Source organism: Sturnus vulgaris, chromosome 3, assembly GCF_052056855.1.
Source record: "Sturnus vulgaris isolate bStuVul1 chromosome 3, bStuVul1.hap1, whole genome shotgun sequence".
NCBI lineage: Eukaryota > Metazoa > Chordata > Aves > Passeriformes > Sturnidae > Sturnus > Sturnus vulgaris.
Window position 1 is genome coordinate 93,826,030 of NC_142245.1, and position 22,480 is coordinate 93,848,509.

The following is a 22,480-nucleotide window of genomic DNA, read 5'->3' on the forward strand; positions in this document are numbered from 1 at the left end:
ATTGCAGTGCCTTGCAGAGGTACTTGTTTGTGTCCCTGTGGCCACATTAGCAATGTGCTTTGCTAGACTTATTAGTTGTATGTCTCAGCACGAGTTTTTGGGGGCAGAAGGCAATGCTGATGTGGCTGTAATGCTTCCACTGATGGCTACAACTCAGACTCAACGTTGCTGCATTTTGCAACAAATATATGTCATGTTGTGGGACCTTGTGTGGTCCAAAACAATGTACTTCATCTAGGTCAGTAGAACTGCTCTGATCTGTCTATAACAGACAAAGATACACCATCAAACTTTATGCAGAAACTGTAGAAAGATTTGCAAGACGAATTTTAGAGAATTAAGGTTGCTAAGGCAGCTTTGGAATGCAAACCACAGCAAGGACTACACAGATCTGACTGCACTGTACATGATGGTGCTTCAGCACCTGGGTGACGATCAGGATAAGCAGCCAGTCAGTAAAGTCAACTGGGAGCAACAAGCCCATTAGCCATTCCCACTTACCAATCACACCCTTAGGAAATCCTGTCTGGATTCTAAACCAGAGAAGCCATAACGATTACATGAACATAATTATTAAAGTATTTTGAACTTGAAAATACTGCATTCAGGCTATTTACACTGAATAGTATTAATGTAATACAGAAAATACTCTTTTTTTTTTCTCTCTGAAATAAACAAAACCTAATCTGTCACTGAAAATAGAAGGGAATGCCAACTTTTATCTAATATTCAAGACAACTTCATATGACAGATCACCACAGTGGAAGTTGACTGTGTTGAGTATTTCCTAATATAGGCAAACTCTAGAATAACAATTAAATGCCAAATTCAAGATCAACTGAGTCATGCTGCAGACTTTCTTGAGCACCAAGAGCTGACTTCTAGGTAAGGTACAGAAACTGAAACTCAACTCCAGGAAAAATAAAGCAAACTAAAATACACTGAATCAATCCTCTGATCACCTAATGACTAAAAACCCTGGTGTGGCATATGGTGCTGCAAAATGATTTCATGATCACTAATAAGGATTCTCACCTTATCATAAGTAGTAGGTCTTTATTTGTAGAAGTCCATTTTTCAGTCCCTTGAGAATTTTAAAAGAACATTTATATTCCAAACTGTAAAAAGGTATTAAACAGATTACAAAATCCAAAGTGAAGCACAGGGTAACTGAGTCAAATGTCATGTTCCAAATAATTTTTTCAAGCAAAAATAGGAATTGACCTTAGCATTCCTTATCTTTTATCCTACACTGTAATCATCAAACACTAACTCTGCAATATGATAAATAAACAAGTCATGAAGCATTTTGATGAGGGCATGCTGAGCAATCTATGCCTAAGGCAATGCTTATTTGTTCTTGTTTTGTAGATGCATTTATTATTTAGATTTTTTTTAGCAATGCTTACTTAGTTGTAGTATTGTCATTAGAGTGAAATGCAGTTCCTAAGAACTGGAAGATAATTTTAATATTTATGTTTTTGTGGCTTCCAGAGCCTCCTTTTTTTACTTGAAATGTCCCAGTCAAAAAATACATCTATTTTTTTATTGAACTGGATGGGGCTGACAACAATTGCATTCAATTTTTAGGTGTCATTTGATTCAGTTTTATTTTTGTATTTTCATATAGCATAAGAAAAACTGATCAGGCTGTAGCTGCTCAAACTCAGCAAAAAATGAATGAAGGGGCTTTTTATTTGCAATAGTAACTCTGACCAAGATAATGTTGGTTGACATAACTTTCTTTAACTTGAGAAAACATGGAGCAAAAAACATGGTGAGAATATGGAAGGGAATAGTTCAGCTGGAGAAAACATGGCCTCATATGGAGAAAAAAAATGCTATTTCATGATTTAGAAAGCTTCCAGTTGGAGATTGGATAGATATATGGATTTTTTTTTTTTTTTTCGCTTGCATATATGTTGTTATGCAATTAGTCCTGAAATCATTATCTGTGCCTCTAGGGTTTCATCCTGGTGGAGATAGTGGTATAGGCCAAGAAACAATTTCTCAGTGTCTTGTATTTCTCATAAATGAGCACTACACTAAAATGAAACTATAATAAACATAAGAATTATCAGAACTGAGTCCTAGTGAAACATGGAAATTCATAGCACTTGTACATATATGTATTCCAAGTGAAACTGTAACGATCTTACAGGCGACAAAGCTTTCTTTTTTTTTTCTTTGCTACTGTGTTCATTATGTAATATGGTGGTGTTTAAATTATACAAGATGTAGAATATCAAAGAATGTATACATTTGTTACCACTCACTAGTTGGAAAAGAGCTTAAATAAATAATAGATTTAAAAGGGCAAAGAGAAACACGACCTCGTTCAGTGTATTTATATCAAATATAAATTAATACCTTTTTTTTTCCAAAACCACTACTTTTTTCAATGTTTATGGAGAAATCACTAGTTTCTTTATATTTCCATTTATTTGTACCATGATTTTTTATCTTGATACAAACAAATGGAAATATAAAGCAATTATAGTGCTCTCTAGCGAAAACCTAAAGCCAGATGGACAGCTTGAATCAAGATCTATTAGTTATTTCTCTGACAAGGAAGTGTTGGGCTATTTCCTAGTCTACCAGGTTCACATTCACAACTAATTACAATATGGAAGGGATTACTTAAACTCATAGTACTTTAAAAATTCAATATTTTCTTTATTCATGTCTGAAGGTTCTTCTGGGCAAAGTCCTTTGCTGGTTGCTTTGAGTGGAAATCATACTGGGCAACTGAACTTCACAAGCAAAATGAATCAGCTGTATCTCCGCTGGTCAACTGATCATGCAACCAGCAAGAAAGGATTCAAGATCCGTTACTCAGGTAAACATTCATGATTTCTATTAAGTTATACTTTGTGGATATACTGCTTTCCACCTAGACTTAAAACCATGACAAGTGTTTAGCATCAAATAGAACTTGTAATATAATGTCTGTTTCTCTGAAGATAATTTTTTAAAACGTATATTTTAAGGATGTGAAATCATTCTAAGATTAAGGCAAGCACAAAACTTGTTCTCTCCAATTTTTTCCCAGTATGCCATTGATGTCCAGATTAATACTTCTCCAATTAATACTCCTCTCTGCACCTGTTCTCTTATCCTATCAGATCCAAAGAGAGGCCTTTGAAATGCAGTGGTAGGGATAACCCTTAAATTTATACAGAAGTACTCAGAAGTGAGAATTTTTGATCCTCAGTAGCCGTACAGTACTTCAGCTGCAATTCAGTACATAATTATTAAGTTTACAATTTCCTAGAGTTCCAGTTCACAGCTGCACTAATGTCTCCCTGTGTTCTTCTTCATGTACAAATAAGAAGGGGGGGAAATAAACCCCTCATTTCTTCAACAGACTGCATATGAGTCTGGCAATATGAAAATATATAAGTAATCTATCTAAATAATGCTAAAATTATTTCTATTATTAATAATAAAAATCAAGAAGAAACATACTGCAGTACTGGATTATGTATTATGTATAAATATATAGACCCTTACTCAGTTTGCTGCTGTTAATGTTTCCACACATCTACAGACACATTGCTATTAAAAGGCTTGGCTTAGGGATCATTTGCATGATGTGAATAGTATGTGTGAGAGAGAAAGGTGATAATTGCTATCATTAACGTTTGCTTCTTCTGTGTTTGGACATGGTTAGTAATGTAAAAGTTGTGTGTGTTCATTTTAGTGGCAAACAACTATAAGTGTCAATATACATTAAGTAGAGAAATGAATACTAAGAATGTTTTAGCAGAACGTTTGATGAAGCATCACGTACCTCCCATTTAGTAATAATAAATGTTCTTAGGAAGACAGTTTTTGGGGAAATCACTCCTTTTCTATACCATCCATGCTCTGCCTGTCTAATTTCCAGAAAGTTTCTCATGTTACTGAAATATAAGATCAAGGCTCAGTTCAGAGCATAATTATGATTGTTTGTGGGATTTAAGAACTAAGCAGAAACTGTTAGCAGTCAGGAAAAAATTAATAAAAGCATCACCTTCACCTGCACCTTTGGATAATACTAGAGAGAGACTGAAGCTGAGGGATGGGGAAAGGAAAGCTTCTTCCAAGCATGCTGGAGATTAATTTAGTTTTTCATAGTAAAAAAGCAATTGCAGGACTGAATAAATTGATTGAGATTGTGCAAGAGGGAACAAAGGGAACCTGTTACATCATAGCCCTCAAATATGTGGTAGTGAAAGGAGTGGGCTTTCATTCATTAACTCAAAGTGAGGAAGCAATATCAGGGTTACATGAATGATATTCATGTGAAGATTTTGGTTTGTAAGTATCAAATTATTAAAGAGACTGATTTTTGAAGAATGGCAAAAATATTTTGTACCTTTGCACGTACACAAATCATGTTTTGCAGTACTGACGAACTGATCTGTAATAGCTAGGCTCAATTCATCAATTATTATGGCACTAGCTATGACTAACAATAAAATAAGATGACTAGAGACAGATATGCAATCCTTATGGCTATGTTTTAGGAACAAACAACAGTTTAGCTTTTTCTGCTTCACTAACAGTCAGTGCCTGCATTTTTGTCTAAACTTCTGTCCATTTTACATGAGATTCAATGGAAATAATCAGCATGAAAGAAGAGTAACAGTGAGCAGCAGCATAAACAATTGGATTTGAATCCTAATGAGGGAGAGCAACATCATGAAAGTAGGAAAAATACAAGATCGCAAAAAGGCTATTGATACTGTGGCAGCTGCGACTGAGCCAGCAGGCTTCCTCATGATGAAGAACCTATTGAAATGAATTACTGCCCTCCCATAACCTTTCTCTTCTCTCCAGCTATGCCTGTGCACAAAATTTTGTAAATTGTGATTTTGTCACAGTTATATTTCACTTGTAATTTTATTCACTGTTAAGAAGTGCTAGAAGCTTTTATGAGCATGTTTAATATTTTCTTTAGCACACAACCTTAATTGTGTAAGCTGTTTGGTTAATATTAATAGTATGTTTACTATCATGCACTATAGGACTTTTTACAAAATCTCAGTGGAAAAAAGCTGAGGCATTACAGCAGACGGGTATTCTTTTAAGGGCTTTGACACATTATAGAGGCACTAGCATAGATTTTAGTCTAAATTATACATCTCCTAATGGCACGAATGCCTAGATATTAAATGATCTCTTTCTTAATCTACAGAGTATCTGCATAGCATCCCTCAAAAATTTATAACCTTTACATGCACGTTCCTACCCAAACAAGCTAGCATAGAAGAGGTAGATGTTTGTTGTGGGTTTGTTTGTTTGTTTGTTTGTTTTTAATTATTGGTCGAAGGAATGAAAGTGCACTACAGGTATATACTACCTTGTATACCTGCTGGAGGCACAAGGACTTGGAACCAGATAGGAACTTCATTTGCTACTTTTCAAATTGACATTGCTGCTATAACATTTACAGGCTTTTGTTTAACTTCTGGTTATTCATTCAAAAGTAAATAAGTCGAGTGGTTACTTAACTAATTTGTAATCTCATGCCAATAGTACTATTTTCCCTTAAGATTCAGGTTTAAGTGGCCAGATTTTTATAGCAGGGGGTCTACAACTGTGGCTTCTGTGAGAAGCTCCCAGAAGCTTCCCCCAAAAGAATCAGGTCCAGCCAGTTCCAAGACAGACCTGCGGCTGGCCACAGATGCAATTACACTCAAAAAAAAAAAAAAAAAAAAGTATATATAGACTCAGCAGCAACTAGGAGGAGTGAGAATACTTGAAAGTGACAACTCTGAAGAAACTAAGGTCGGCAAAGAGGGAGGGGGAAGAGGTGCTCCAGGCACCAAAGCTGAGTTTCCCTGCAGCCTGTATTGCTCTTTAACCCTAGCACACCACTAAGGCTCACCCAGCTGCTTGCTCACTCCCCCCCAGCAAGATACAGGATGGAGTAGAGAATCAGAAGAATAAAAATGAGAAAACTTGTGGGATGAGATAAACAGGTAAAGTTTAGTAAAAAAGAAATTCCTTTTAAACAAAAGCTGCACATGCAATCAAATCAAAATAAGGAATTCATTCACCACTTCCCATTGACAGGTGTTCAGCTATCTCCAGGAGAGCAGGGCTCCACCAGTCTTAATGGTGACTTGAACATAACTTGCAACATTGGTCCTTCCTTCTTCTTCTGACAGCTTTTAAGTGGTAATTTGCACAGCAGGAAGGTCATAGCCGAGATTTATACAGTTCCATGAATCATGAAAAAATATTCAGGATGATTTACAAATGTTGAACCACCAGTAAGGACAGCTTCCATATAAATAGCAGGTTATTTAGTCAGATATTTAGTTTTGGAAGGGCAGAAATTCACAATTATATCACTAAAGAGGGACTAGGCCTTTGCAAATTTATTTTGTCTTTTCATATTGTTTATTTGTTAGATCTAAAATAAAATGCAAAAGAAAAAGAATGACAGCTTGATCCCTTTTTGTTGCTTGGTTGAGTATTGCTCTCCATTTTGATCCTGTACATTTTAAAGTGAAAAGTAACATATGGAATGCATGGTCCATTAATTAAAGAAACGGTTTAGTAATCAGAAAATATATATTTAGTTTTCTTCTGTGACCTTACCTATTTTCTTTAGGCAGTGTCCAATTTCTTATCTATGAAGTGAGTTTGACAGTAGCCCTCTACTACAGTGGATATTTAAAGAACAGTGACATAAAGATGTAAGATTCCCTGGTAATATGGCAAAGACAATAAAGTAAACAAAAGGGAAAGTTATAAGGAAGAAGTATACTGAGGTGTGACTTTTTATTTCTCAGCATAAAATCTAACATGTAAGGTAAACAGTGCACTGTGGTATCTAAAAGAATTATTTTCATTTATAATTTCAAACATAGTACTGCTTCTGTGAATACTTACAAATACCTTCTTCATATTAGTTTTTTGACTGCTGATCAAAGATACTGCTGGGAATCAAATCCTTTGCTATGATAAATTCTTTGATAAAATTTTGTAGATTCCCTGTAGAGAGTGAGTTCTACAAAATCATCTGGGAGGGCTGGACATGGAGTTTAAAAGAATTTTAATTTTTAATTGGAAGACATTTAATTGAACTTCCCTGAAACAGTGGCTCAAACAGTAAAAAAACCCCCTAAGCATAAATGTTTAAATGTTCCAGCTATTAAGAGAATATGCTTTGTTAAAGTGTGGTCCTGCAAATGCAAGATCAGTGTTTGTATGTGTTGCTGTCCACACATCTGTTGACTAGTGATATGTGATTTAGCTAGCAGCTATTATCCTGTTGGTATTCAGAGGCAAATTACAAAAGTTCTGATGCTAAATGTGCTGAATGTTTCGATTATAAGTGAGCTGAAAATGTTCATTATGTTGCCTTACAAAATACACTGTTATCTAAGGTCTAGAAAGAATGTGGACAATATGTAATTTGGAAAAGTAAATTAAATCTATAACTGTAAAGTTGCTTCGGTCACTGGAACGGTCAGAAGTTTATCACATTTTGTGGTAAAACATTGTCATTCCTAGATGAAAGCATTCGTGTGTCATTACACCTAATTTCAGCTAAGCCTCATGAGATTCTAGGACAGATTCTCCTCAGAAACTGGCTGGGAGAAAACCAGCTTTTTATCACAGTGGTCTTTGACACAAGACTGCAGTATTTTATGAGTTCACTGTACAGATTTTGCTTAAACTCAAAATTTTCAGTCTGGCATTCTTCAAGCATTTTCTTACACTTCAGGTCTTCAGACATTTATTTATTGCTTTGTGTGTGGTTCTTCTGTTAATATGTCAGTTCCTGATCCTAGAAGTTGTTATGTGTGCTTCATCCTGAGCTCTGAAGGGAATTCACTTTAAAATTACTAAGATATAAATTAAGAAGGAATTGCATGTAGACATCACTATTCATTTACTGTATTAACAAGTGTACTTTTTAGACTTATAAAATAAAATACAACTTCAGAAATTTCAGATAATTTGCTTAAAATGTTTTTCTCCTTTTCATGCTATCTAAACATAGACATAATACATTTCTGTGAGTGTCATCCTTTTCTATTTGTATCATGCTGCCTTGTCAGCACAAAATAGTATAGTTTTAGTGAGACTTTTACATGGATGTGGATTACGGGCACTGCTTGCCTGTAACCTTGTTGCTGGCTTATTACTTGCTACCAGCCTACTGCTAGTACTTTCAAATATCATTATTAAGAATTTCTGTAAGAGTGGAAGATGTGTCTGATCTATGTTAAATTTTTAATATTAAAATATTTTAATATTTTAAATGTAAGTTATCCAAACATACATCACAAAATGCATGTTATGTGTTTCAGAAACACTCTTAACAGTCATGAAAGTGTAAATTTAGGTACTGTGGGAGCACAGCCCCTTTCTGATACCTGGGATCTTTTCTGCTCTACTTGAACTTTTCATTGTACTTCAGGGAATCCACCTCACTTCCTGTAGTCCCATTCATCATACCTTTTTTGTGCCAAACCTTATACTCATTATGGTCAAAATAGCTCTGCAAAGGCAGTCTAGCTGTGCTCCTTAACCCTTCTTTCTGATCTCCACCTTTTTTCCAGCCCTCCTTACAAATCGGAGTCTACTTTTAGTGGTAAAAAAACATAAGATTTTTCTTTATCCAGCTTTTATCTATCTTTCTTTCCCATCTAACTTACCATCTTAATTTCTCTTGCTTCCTCTTTACAAAGACTCCTCTAATTTTTTGCCCTCTTCCTTTATTCTGTCTCTGATCTTCTCTTTCTTTGTCTCCCACTACTTAATTTCATTTGATTTTATAAATTATTCTTTCCCTGAATCATATTTTACTCTGAACACAATCCAGTCTCTGATGCACAATCTTTTTAGTGCCACTTCTAATGGCTAACCAAGACCTTCTCTTTCTCTCATTTTCATCACTTTCTCCTGGTCTTCAGTCCCTACCTTCCTGTTTCTCATCTCTTTGAACAATCTGTCATGGCTATTATTCCCCATGGCTCTTGAATCAGCAACTTCATGTCAAATATCTTTTCTCTCTTTTCTCCAGTTATAACCTCCCTACCCTGTCAAACATCTCATAATTTTATATTCACACTCAAACATCTGCCTTTAACTTTCACAATGGCAGATGACCACAAAGCATTACCAAGGCATTTCAGGTCACAGATCTCTTCTTCCCTGTTTCCTACAGTCCATGAAGCCACTGCCACTCACTCACCTTGGGTTGTCAGGTAAAGTGACAGGTAAAGTACTGTTACTGATTAGTAACAGTAGGTTGAAGAGATGGTTGAAAACAGAAAATATACTGGGGTCATCGAGGCAGCTGGGAAAGGAGGATATAGTTTTCTTTAGAATATCTGCAACAATAAACTTTAGGAATTAAGTATTTTCAAAAGGATGTTGAAGTAAATTCTGAGTGATGCTGCTATTTTGTGTTCCTTCTAGTTTTCTTCTACAAATTTCTTAGTTCAAAAGATTTTTTTTTTTTTTTTTTGCTTGACTCTTCTCTGAACACCACTTGATTCACTGGAGAGCTTAAACCATGCTTTTGGGCTCAAGACATTATTAATTGTTATAATATAAGCAAAAATCATGACTGATAGATTTCCCCTTTGGTTCCTGAGGAAATTTTCAGTATTTGGACATCATTCTGTGTAATTCAGGAGTCTGAATGTCCCATATTTCATGCCATTTTAAAGCTTCTTTCTCTGGATGTTCATATATATTTATTGTTGTAATTAAGCACAGCCAAAACATGGCAATAAGTACCCTGGCAATCAGAACACGAAGTTTAACCTGTTATGCTAAGGATCTTATTATGTATAAAAAACCCTATTCTTTTATGTCTAGCCTAGAATTTACTGTTAGAATAACAATGTTAGCAGTTTAATAAAAGAATTACTAGTTCAGAGTAAATGGCTAAACAAGAAGATAAACAAAAGGAGACATGAAAGAACAGAAAAACAGTATGGTTAGAATTGTTATACAGTATTACTGGGCTACAGACAGCTATTTTATGTTTAAAATTGGAGTACTGATGTAATAAATTCGGAGTTTTTTTCTGAATTGCATATTTTATTTATGACTTTATTTATTTATTTATTTAGTTATGACCAGCTTTTCTTAAGATCTAGGATATTTAAAATTAAATAGCACTTAAGAGGTTACTAGAGCTGCTTTTAGAAGTCTTAAACTGCTTCTTTTTTGCAATAGCAACCTTATTTATTCTTGAATATTTATATATTTGCATAAATATTTACATAAATATTCACATATTTATGATATTTCTTCAAATAGGTCCCTTTTCAAAGAGTAATTTGATAAATAAAATAATTTAGTCAGGCAAGTGAGTGTCACCATTCTTATAAAGGACACAAAACATGGCCCTGAACAATTCTTTTACTGGACCATCTTAGCTTATTAATTTTCATTCTGGATTTAATTTTTCCTTTATGATTTCCTGGGATTTTTTCAAGCAATCCCCAAGTTAAAGAATGTACAGAAGTAACATTTTGAGAAGAAATAATGTTGTTTAATTGAGAACTATATCATATAATTCCAACAGATGACAGTATTTTTCAATATCTTTAATGTTGGACTTAGCTTTACTGCTTATGTTGGGTGTTATTACTTAGAAACATTGACTTTGATATCCTGCATCTAAATCTAGACATTTAAGGGAAGCATTTCAGTTAGGAATATAATCAACTCTATGATCTCTGTCAATGTACAAAAGCATTCTTCTTTAGGTGGTAATTGATACCATAGGTGCACAGTAAGGTGACAAAATATACATTAAAGATAAAAATTGAAAAATATAGCTAGATATTGAAAGCTGTTTACCAAAACTTGTAATTATGCACTTGTGAGAAAAAAAACAACTTCTACCGGATGATTGTCTACAGAAGTTAAAATTAATATCACAATAAACCTAAGACACATCTCAGTATGATGGAGGGAGTATTCCAACAGTAGTTGAGTCTCAGTCTCATTGGTATTGGCATTTATTTCTCAGTGGAGCTCAACAGTGTCTTCCCTGTGAAGAATGTTCATTGGCTTATTTCAGTGGTGGATGTTCAATCAGGTTTATTTTCATAAAGCCATGGTCCTGCCATGCTGCTTCTGAAAAGATAATCTCAGTAAGTTTGACATGGTGCATATCTGCTTCAAAAATGCAGTGACTTGTACATCAATAGGGAGTCTAGGTAATTTTTTCATATTACTTTTATCCAGTCATAAGTGTTTGCATTCTACAAACAGACTCACCATTACAATTCTGTATATAGTGTGTCAAACTATACTGTACTTCTGCTTGATCTGGGTCTATTTCAGGTATCCATATTCCATCCTTACATACAGATACTGCAACCTTATTTTTAAAAATGGTCTTACTCACTTTTTGCCACAAAAAAAAAGTTCACTTCTTATACTTACTCAGCAGACATCAAAAAAATTCATTTATATGTCACAATTTCTTGAGGATCATACTGGTCATGAAAACTCCCCTGCAAAAAATATTAGGAGAGTAGTGATTAAAGTTTTAGCAAGATTTACTTTCATTTCAAAACTTGAACAGGTGCATTCTGTCTTACTTCATATATAGTGTAAATTCAACATTTAAGAAGTTGTGGTCCGTTGAGTTGCATTATTTTTGTAAAAATTAATATAATTGCTAATATCTTTGAGAGAATATGTACCAAAAATTAACTGCATTATAACCTGAAAAAATGCATCTGAAGAATCAGTGTATTGTTATTTGTCTTATAAATTTTTAACATATTTGACAAAATGTTTAAACTTTGACTTACATGTCTAAGTGACTTGAAATTTTTAATTAAGCTGTCTGTAATTGGTTTTGTGTATTGTGTAGCTCAAAGAATAATTTTGTATTTGTAAAGTTATCAGATTTGAAGTAGAATGTTTACTGTGAGTGAACTTACTGAACATTCTATATAGCTTCCTTATGTGCAGTAGTATAAACTGGTTTTGATTCTTCCTTATGTGCAGTAGTATAAACTACTTTTTGGTTTTAATTGCAAATCTTGGTTTTGAAATTCATGATGTTTCTTTAAAAGTAGTCTGAATCTTCACAGGATTCCAAAAGTACTAAAAAGTTTTCAGTATTGATTTTAGTAGCATTCAAAGTTTATACATATCATAAATAACCTTAATTTTGTACATTAAGAGCATTTGATTTGTTTTTAACAATGTCTATTTTTTCGGGTTTTAGCTCCTTATTGCAGTTTAAACCCTACTTTGAGAAATGGTGGAATTATAAACAAAACAGGTGGTCCTGCTGGAAGCAAAGTTCGCTATTATTGCAAGCCTGGGTATAGAATGATTGGTCACAATAATGCGACGTGCAGGCGCTACCAAAATGGCATGTACCAGTGGGATTCTCCTGTGCCAATCTGCCACGGTAAGATAATGCTTTCTTCCTGAGTTGGCTTCTATGATTTCATTGTAAGGCTGTTTCACAAAACAAAGATGCAGCATTGTCAAAGCTGCTGTATGCCAACAGAGACACTGACATCATGACCTGATCCAAACACATACTGACTTGTGTATTTCAGGTGTGCAGAGTTGAAGTATTAAGAATTATTCATGCAGTCAAATACAGACCAAATGAAAAATATATTTTCAGTACATTTTCCTTTAGTAGTGTACATACCTACAAACAGACATGAAATTATATGACAGGACATTTTATAAATTCGGTAGTTATATGAGATTACTTTATTATTTTAGAAAAAACTTTATAACCAGTGCTTTAAAGACATATTTTTTTAACATATTTTCTGTCTTTTTTTTTCTTTCTTTAACTATCCTGAAGCTGAACCAGGGTCTACTTTAGCTTGCTGCTCTTGTTGATAGTTGTTACTGTTTGTGAAATGTATCTGCCTCATCCCTGAAAGTGTACAAGACCAGGCTGGACGGGGCTCTGAGCAGCCTGGTCTAGTGGAAGGTGTCCCTGCCCATGACAGAGGTTTGGAACCAGATGATCTTTAATGTCCCTTCCAACCCAAACTATTCTATGATTCTACGATAATATCAGAGACTTGGGGAAGAGGAAGAAGGCTGCAAATTCTATCCTTATCATATATTCTATATTCTATATTCTATATGTATATATATTCTATATTCTATTCTATTCTAACATGGGTCTGTTTCTAGTCTGCTTTATCTATAGAATGAAATTACAGTAGCATTCATATTTGAGAACATGATTGATTAAAACTTGCATTTACTTGTTCTTAACTTTGTAAGACATTAACATTCGTTTTTGTCTTCTTCAAGAAAATATTTTACTTGATGTTCTGTCTCAGTGATGGTTCAGATATTTCTAAAAAAAGACAGAAGTATGGAAATTCTACTTTGTGAATTATAAATTACCAAAAAAAAAAAAAAAAGCCAACAAAAGCCAGCTGAGATTTGGCACGATGCTTACTCTTCTATTTAGGGTGTGCTATTTGCAAGAAAAGTAAAAAGTGGCAGAAATTTGACTACAGTTGAAGAACTTGAAGGAATAGAGTACCTATCTTTTCTATAGAGTAATTTGGTAACTAAATATTTCTTCTGGAATTAGCATTTTCCTGCTGAGAAGGTCTATATGGCTATACCCTACCAGTCCAGAGAGAAACTCAGGCTATCATTGTGCCACAAGCAGTACCTGTGTATCTGTGCTTCCAGAATCCAGGATGTCTTCTAACCTCATATACCATGACATGATATGGTATAATGCCACATATATGCCATATATGATTTGATACGGTATGTGATTCAGTTTGGTCTTCCTGAAGGTCACTAAATCAGGAGAGAATCTCTCTGTGATCTGGATGTGAGGTAAATTTAGGGACAAATGCTGCTTTTGGATGTAATTGTAATACATTTTAGGTGCCATTTCTGGTGCTGGCATCAAAACTGAAAATTCAGACACTTTGCACTAAACAATAATGCATAGGCCTACAGCTTGGGATCAGCAAAGTGGAGGATAAAATTCTGTTCCAGATTAAAATAAAATTGTAACATCTATACACAGGATAAAGTTTTGATTCATTTGCTTAAACATAGAAGTCTCATGTCTTTTTCAGTGTCCTGAGGTGTTTTACTTCACTTCCATCCATTAGTAGAGAAAGGTGCAAACTCCTATACTATAGGCACTAGGCTTGCAGGATGTCTTGGAGGCTCTGGAATCCCAGGTAGCTCTAGACAATGGGAAAAGAAAACAAGCCCCATCTGCCTAAACTGTTGCATTGATCTGATCAGCACTGTTGCTGAAACTGTGGGAGCTATTTTGCTGGCTAGCTGGGAGATGTCTTTTTTCAAAAGGTACTGAAATTTTGGTGTCTTAATCTGGACCTCACATTAAGCATGTGAGGATAGAGCCAGTATTCTATTTGTACTTGTTAGTCTGGAGGAATTGGGACCATAAATTTAAAGAGGCCCTATATTTTACTTCTCACCAGGATTTATGATATTGTGATTGCTCAGATGTCAGAAATTCTTTGCAAATGTATCCCTTAGCTTTCTACTGCTTATCTATCCAGACAATATTAGCCTTCTACTGCTGCTTCCACTATTGTTCAGTCAAACAACAGAGTTCTGTATAGTGACAATATTATCCAGCATTTAAAACTTCTCAAATAATTTATTTTTTATATAATTTCTTTCTTTTTTTTTTTTTACAACAATCTAATGTTAAGAATTTTCTTTTAGATTTTTAGTTTTTATATTTTATGTTCATAATTTTTTGTTCATGATGGCACTGATAGTATTTCAAATTTGCTATTCTAACCTTGAAAATTATGTCCAAACATAATGAGGTGTGTGAATGCAGAAAAAAGTCCTTTAAACAATTTAAGAAAAAGTCCCCCCTTTTAAGGACAAAATTGAATAATTCACAGAAAAGAGGGAAAATGTGCAGATGTGTGCAGGACTTGATATAACATCCCAGGACTTCGTAGTGGATAACCAGGGATAAAAGAGCCTCAGAAAGTAATAGATTCTGAACAGAACTTAAGAGGACTCAACAAAATCATAAAATACTTCAGAGACTGTGTCTGCCCTTATTTTATCACTATGTGCAAGGAGGAGCTTTGAAATGTTAGCAATCTAGCATGTTCACAAATTCCTTTTTTCTTGAATTTTAAGCTGTATTTATAATTCCATCAATATATGTTGCTCTGGGTATATAGATTTCTGTAAACAATGGGAGAAAAGAATATTTGCAAGATAGGTTGTTTAATCTTTACTGTTAATTTCTTATAAATGTACTATTCCTCATTTTAATATGTAACTTTACAGCTCTGGCATAATTATTGCAAACTGTATGTCTGAATGAGGCATATGTTTTTCAGAAAACTCTGAAATGGAGAGCATATTTAAAAATTTATTTAGTACCTGTTATCAATATGCATTTTCTTTGATAATTAATTAAAATTACACATTTGGTCCAGCTCATGGATTTCATTATAGGATTTCTAAATCAAAATGTCTTTGATTAGTTCAGAAATTTCTGTAAAACCAATCCTGCAGGGTTACATTTGTAATTAATAACTTGAATGTGTCAGAATTAATTTTTGAAATCAAGTTTGATCATATTATCAAAAAGGGTAATTATTTTATGCGTGTCTATTACAAAAAACATCTAATTTGAATATGAAAACATCTAATATGATTTAATCTGATAGGGTCAGAAGATGTTTTTCAATTCCAATCTTCTCAAATGCAAATGTATGTAATAATGTCCTGAATGCTGTGTAAAGAACTTGACTCCTATCTAGGAAATTGGAACTTACTGTTATTGTTTTTATTTCATTCGTGAAGTGAAGAGAGACACATGAGTCATGCTACATTCAAAAGAGGTATGGCAGGAAAATAGCAATTCTTATATAATAGTCAGTAGCTGCTGAGAGGAAATAGTAAGGCCTCAGTAATGACGCTGACAATGATATTTGTTTGCTGCTGATTAGCTCATGTAGAGGTTACCATGCTGGGGGAGAGTAGGAAGACAAGACTGAGGCTAGGGATGAAGATGACAAAAATAGAAAATATAAGGAAAGCTTGGCAAGAAGAGAAGGTAAAATGGAAAACTGAAAGCGAGTTCAGAGGGTCAATATGGCTCAGCAGTGCTGGGCTGCCAGAGGCTGGAGGCTGAGACATGGCACCAGAGAGAGTAAAACAGAGTGGCCGTGCTCCTCTGGCAGGCATGAGCAAATGCCCCTCTTTATCCCACCTGTTCTTCCTATATAGGACTCAGCTTTTGACTTTGTTTCACCTGACTTCTCCCACTCATTCTTAAAAGATCTAAAAATAATTTTAAAGGACCTTGAAAAACCCTTGGCTGCCCTTCACCATTTAAGTTACATCCTAGTAGGTTTATAAAAGAAAACTGGAGGTATCTACTTTATGGAAGTTCTCATCTGGATTGTAAGAACTTGGAAAGGCTCAATATATATGACAGAATCATGATGCAAGTATAGTTGATGCCAATAGTTCCTGCTTAAAATGCTGATTCCAGGTACTGTCATTGTGCTTGCCTCTGTGCTCGAAGTGTACAGATGTACATTGTGGAGCTAGAGATCTTTGTACTTTTGCTGTACTGAACAAAAATAATTCCAGGACCATGACTGTGCTCCATGTCTGCCCTGGAAGAGTGGACTTGAAAATACTAATTTACAGTTTGCACAAGACCTACGACAGAGGCCACCAAACTACTTCTTCATAAAATTAGATGTTCTGTATTTTTGGGCATGGAATTAAGCTTGGACGTTCTACCTTTTTGGTAAATGTTACTGTGCAAAAATGTCCCTCTTAGCATACAGTGAGGTAAGTAGCAAATTAAAAATACCACATTCCAACTCTTATAAATCAATGAACATATTTCAGAATATAAAACAATAAATGTATTACTCTAGACTAAAAAATCACAGAAATTTGAGGAGAAACAAGGTGGCAATCTTTTAATAAGCTAAAAGTAGTTCCAAAGATGAATGAAATAATTAATCTGTTTTCTTTCTAGATAGAGGTATTACAGCTAAACTTAACAGGATCCTAAGTTAGGGGGTTTTATTTCTTTTATTCTATAAATAAATAATTTTATTTATTTTATTTTATTCTTTTCTCAGAGGGGCTAGTGAAATACTGGAATAGATTGTCTGTGGAAAGTGTGAAATGTTCATCATTGAGGTCTTTCAAGAACAAATTAGATCAAGATTGGTCAAGTATAATTTTGACTAGACTAGTCTCCTAGACTAGTCTGCAGTCTAGGAGAATAGACTAGATGACCACTCATAACACTTTGGTTTTTTTAATACCTCCAACCCTGTCTACACTTTCGTTTTATTTCTGTATGTATCCAAGTCTGAGAATTGTCAATGCTCTGTCTAATGATCATACACATAAGCCTGAACATGTTTCTGTTTTGAATCCTCCTTTTAGGGACTTCCCTGTTTCTAATTTCAATTTTTGGTTATTTAAATGCCTTTTCTAGCACTGTGTTCAATGCCAGAAACAGGTCACTGAATGATGAATGCTTGTGGATTAACTTTAGGGACTTTCCAGCATATGAAAATAAACCAATGTCTGACTGTAATGCACTCCCCAGCTTCATTTTTATATGCAATGAAATTGCATACTTTGATGATAAATAAGATGTAAGTATTTTACTGGAATATAAGTGTATAGGTACTTTAAAGTATTGCCATAAACCTTAAATTTACTGATTTTAATAAGAAATAAATGCAACTATGATGTGGAACGTGAAGGAATAACTAAAACTATATCTCAGTTTCTAGGTAAAAGGCTTTTCCCCTTGCACTGGAAGAAATGTATTTTTCTGCTGTGCAAGATAATAGATACAATTAAGGCTGAATTATATTTTCAACACTCTGAATGCACATCTCCCTGCTGGAACCTGTCAGTCTCGTCTAATCATTGACCTAAGAAACATGCTGACAATTCCTCGAGTCAGAAGATTTTCTGTTTAAGATTTTCTAACTGTTTAACATTCATGAACTTGAGAGCTTCAAAATACTTGGTTGTGGCATAGTAGTTTCATTGTTTCTACTGCCCAAAGAAAATATGCCATTTTAGTAAGTTTGGTTCAGCTTACTTTAATTTCAAATTACTTGCTATTTAGTGAAATTCTCCTTACTGATATGCTTTGCTTTAACACTGCTGCTCAGAAAGCCTTTAGCAGCCTCAATAAATTTCTAGCAACAGGAATATTTTGTTCCAATCCCAGGCCCTGTGAGACAAGCATACAAAAAATAAACAGATAAGACTCTAACTGGAACAGTGCCAGAATGTCCTAACTGCATTTATGATAAGTTACTAAAGCAGCAGTGAGGAAAGCCTGACAATTTAGCAGTACAAGATTTAGAAACAACTAAGGAAAGAATGGACACAGTAAGGGCAGAGGTACATGCTGAGGATGAAAGTGATGAAGTGTGACAGGTAAGCATAGATTCTGAGGTGCTTTAGCATACTGGACATTGCATCAGACCTGACATAACCAAGAGGACCACCCATGTGTGAGCAGGCATAGTACATCTTTTATTCCTTAAAATAACTTGCACATAAGAGCTACTCAGTCTTGAACTTTTCAGTGTATCTCTAGAAAGGTTATTGCTAAAGGTGAAGAACAAATGCTGACAGAATTATTAGCTTCTACCATGAACTAACAGACCTGGATTGGTTTGTTGGGGTTTTTTTGTTTGTTTTGTTTTCAAATGGCATAATAAAAGCTTCTTGCTTCACTAGGGTATTTGAAGTTATTTCCTGTTTGGAGTATTTAGAGGGAAATAAAATAAGGTCCACCTGTATATATAGATGGGCACATACATATACAATGGGTGGATAGACTCATAGTTTTGAGTTTTGGTTTTATACAATTAAATGTATGCACACTTAACACAAAGATTACTATTTTGATATGAGAAAGGAGACCTGAAAACGTTGGCAAGAAGTTAAATCTTAACCAAAAACATTCAGACACATTGTCACAAGTCAGAAGAGAACAATAAGGCATGTTAGGACAAGTGGAGGCATAGTGCAAGACATTGGGAACACTGAAATCTTTCACAGTAACCATGACTTGAAATGCATTGGCATTTTTATGGTGTACTAAAGTAGAAGGTGAGTTTAACTTTCCATCAGTTCAGCATGCAGACAAACTTTTTGGAAGTGTTGCTTGCCTGACACAAGATCAGAGTTGGTGCTAGTTGTAGGAAAAGGATTCAGCTGATCTCTAGGAAATACAGAGCATTTAACCTAATGCACCTATGCTGACTGTGTTGAGTACACCAGAAAACTGAAAACGCACTACTCCTGCTCTGGTCACCTTGTGGAGAATGACTTCTCATATAAAGACCTGCTCCCAGAAGCTGCAGAACTTACTTTTATCCTTCTGCTTCTCCACTTTCTCTAACATGATTCAGAGCAGTTAAAAGTGAACTTTCAGAACCCTTTTCTTATCACTTCTTTCTACCTTTTCTGTCCCACCACTACTCCTTCCACAAACAGGATGCTCAGCCCCTGCCTACTGATGGAGAAATACTCAGTTTGACAAGAGAACAGTTCTGGTTAGGATATAAAAAGTGCCAAGAAGTTGTATTACAAACAAGGCAGCATATTTTGGAACATTTCTATAGTTCTACTTCTGTTAGCAATACGAAAAATTCCAGAACAGCAGAAATTAACTAATCATTCATCATTTAATAATGGTTATATCTCCTTATTGTAATCATATTTAAAGCACTGTGTTTTAAAGCACTGAAAACAAATTTGAGACTTGTGTTTATGGTACCATGATGATTTGTTCTGAAATTAATAGTTTACATTGAATTGGATAAATAATGATAAAAACTAGATTTTTTGTTCAACAAATACTTATCTTCACTACCGAAGCAGATTTCAGACAAATACTATGATTTCTTCTTTTGAAATTTATTTATATATATTTTTATTTTAAAATATGGATTTTTTTTCTCTACCATGGACTGCATGTAAGGAAAAAATACTTTCGTTTGTAAAACTTCATTTTTATTGGTAATATTTTAAAATGAAAGGTTTAAAGCTGATTTTTATTCAGTGTTTTTACTGCAGAGCAGTAAACTGGATGCCAAACTCAGAGTAGCTTGTGATTCTGTACACACATACACATATTGGTTTATATGAACTCATGAAACAGATTAATTGTAATAATTTGATAGGTAGTCTGCTCCAAGTTGCCATTATGCAGAAAGTAACATCCTTTCAGAGAAGATAATATAGCCTTCCCTTCAGAAGGGCTATGGGGCAAATACAAAATTTTTACCAGCTTTAGTAACTTATTAAAGGAACTAGAGTTAATATCTGCACATGAATAACTAGTTTAAAATAAACATTACATTAAAAGAAATTTTAAAAAAATATTCTCAAAAGCAAGGGACCTGAGAAGTCAGATGACAGAAGGCAATCTTAACTTGGAGACCTATCCTAAGAGGGATTGAAATAGACATTTTTATAATTATACTCTGCCTGAAAATTGTGTATTATGAGATATTGTTAAAGGAACACTTGCTAAATAAACTAATATATAAGTCTAAAAAAGCACCCTAGAAGCTACCCAAACTTTTCTAAGTTGACAGCAAATTAAACTTTGTGATCTTGAAAGAAAAACTGTTCATTTGGAGTTAAATTCAGAAGGAAAAAAAAAGTGAAAATAATTCAGTAAATAATTTTCTTCATGAGGTAGAAAATGATAAGCCTAGATACACATAATATTTAAAATTCTGAAATAAATAAATATGTAAATAAAGTTTTAATAATGTCCTGAATAATGTCCTTAAGTAGGACACTTCCCTGTCTAGTCATATATTTGGTTGCTTTTCGCATCAAATAAATAATGTTAAATTGAATTCTTTAACAACTTAGTTCTAAATGCATAGAACAAACAAACATGAAATATATGAACAAACAATAATGAAGTAGTGCAGAACTGAAAGAACGCCTGAGAGAATGGAGCAGACTACTAGAAAGCATTTAAGAGTTTTTCAGTTCATTGCTTCTTGAACCAAATCTATTTGGACACTTCCAATTTTTTTTTTCTCTAGCAAATAAACCATTGCCCTTAGCCTGTGTTGAAAATTCTCTCTGCAGTGATTATATTGAATTAAATTATTTAGAAAATGTTTGTCTATATTTGATGCACATCTAAGGTTTTTTTCAATGTTTTAATTATGTTACATTTATCAGAATGTTGAAGATAATGGAAAATTAATTTCAATTATTATAAATGGGATATGTCAAAATCACTAATCTATGTTTCTCATTTCAGTGGTGGGGCAATATTTTAAAGATACATATGATAAAATTCCAGTTCTTCATATTTTTCTTTCCTTTCTTTTCAGCTGTATCTTGTGGCATTCCTGAGTCCCCTGGGAATGGTTCAGTTATAGGGAATGAATTCACTTTGGGCAGTAGATTGATATATGAATGTAATGAGGGCTTCAAGCTAGAATCTAGTCAACAAGCAACAGCAGTGTGTCAAGAAGATGGATTATGGAGCAACAAAGGGAGGCCACCTGTTTGCAAATGTAAGTGGGCATGTATTTCTCAGGAAATTCTTCACTGCTGATGTTTAGGTTTTACATATACATATGCCCTGAAGTGGCCATTCAGGAATGCATCATGATTTAGCTTGTAGTAAAGTAGAAGAGGCCTATAAATTTGTTTAATTAAAAAAAAAAAAAATCTTTGTTTTATCTTCTTCAAAACATCTGAATTTAAATCATTAGATAATTAAATTTCCTGTAAATTTTATTATTATGAATAGTATGCCCTTCACCATGGTGAGTTACAATCACCAATTATAACTTTTTCTTTAATGTAGCTTCTAAAGTAATAAAAGCACAGATTATTTCTCCAAATATTAGTGTAGATAATTAAGCTGGATGAGAGTCCTGGAGTCTTCATTTCTGCCTCCTGTCAGGAACAAGCCAATGTAGGGCAGACTCGTCTACTACAAGGCATAGCCTCTCATTTGTATTGGCAGCCACTGCTTCTCTCTGTCCTGCATCAAAGCAATAATTAAATGAGCCTGACTTCAGCATGAGTTGAAATACTGATTAGGACTCAATCTCAAAGTTAATAATTGCTATAATAATATGTGTAAAAATTTTGAGAGTTTAGAATCTTGATCTAATCAACAGCATATGTGTGTGCCTTCCAGATTCTGAATTTGATAAGCACTTTAATTTTTCAAACAAATAAAATTCAACTCATTTTTAAAGAAATAGAAAATGAGGCAAATACAAGAATTGTGAAGTCATACATGATTGTGAAAGGGTTTTCATTTATTTGAATCAATTAATGGCAAACAAATGTTAGAAAATATTTTTAAAGTTACTTTGAGAGAATTTCTAGGCATCCTTGACAGATGGTCATTTACCCTAATCTTGAACACCCTCCTCCACTCTCTTTCACTAATTTACTTTCCCCCTTGCAGTTTTTC

At 34.1% G+C, this 22,480-nt stretch overlaps 1 protein-coding gene across 2 annotated transcripts in view; it reads left to right on the plus strand.

The window, feature by feature from the left end:
- CSMD1 (CUB and Sushi multiple domains 1) overlaps positions 1-22,480 on the plus strand; it is a 1,072,714-nt gene that overhangs the window by 976,968 nt on the left and 73,266 nt on the right. For both annotated transcript variants that reach the window (XM_014869526.2, XM_088162298.1), the window contains exons 48-50: positions 2,693-2,839; positions 12,215-12,403; positions 21,378-21,563. In XM_014869526.2, the coding sequence (XP_014725012.1) occupies positions 2,693-2,839; positions 12,215-12,403; positions 21,378-21,563 (522 nt within the window). The remainder of the gene's footprint in view (positions 1-2,692; positions 2,840-12,214; positions 12,404-21,377; positions 21,564-22,480) is intronic.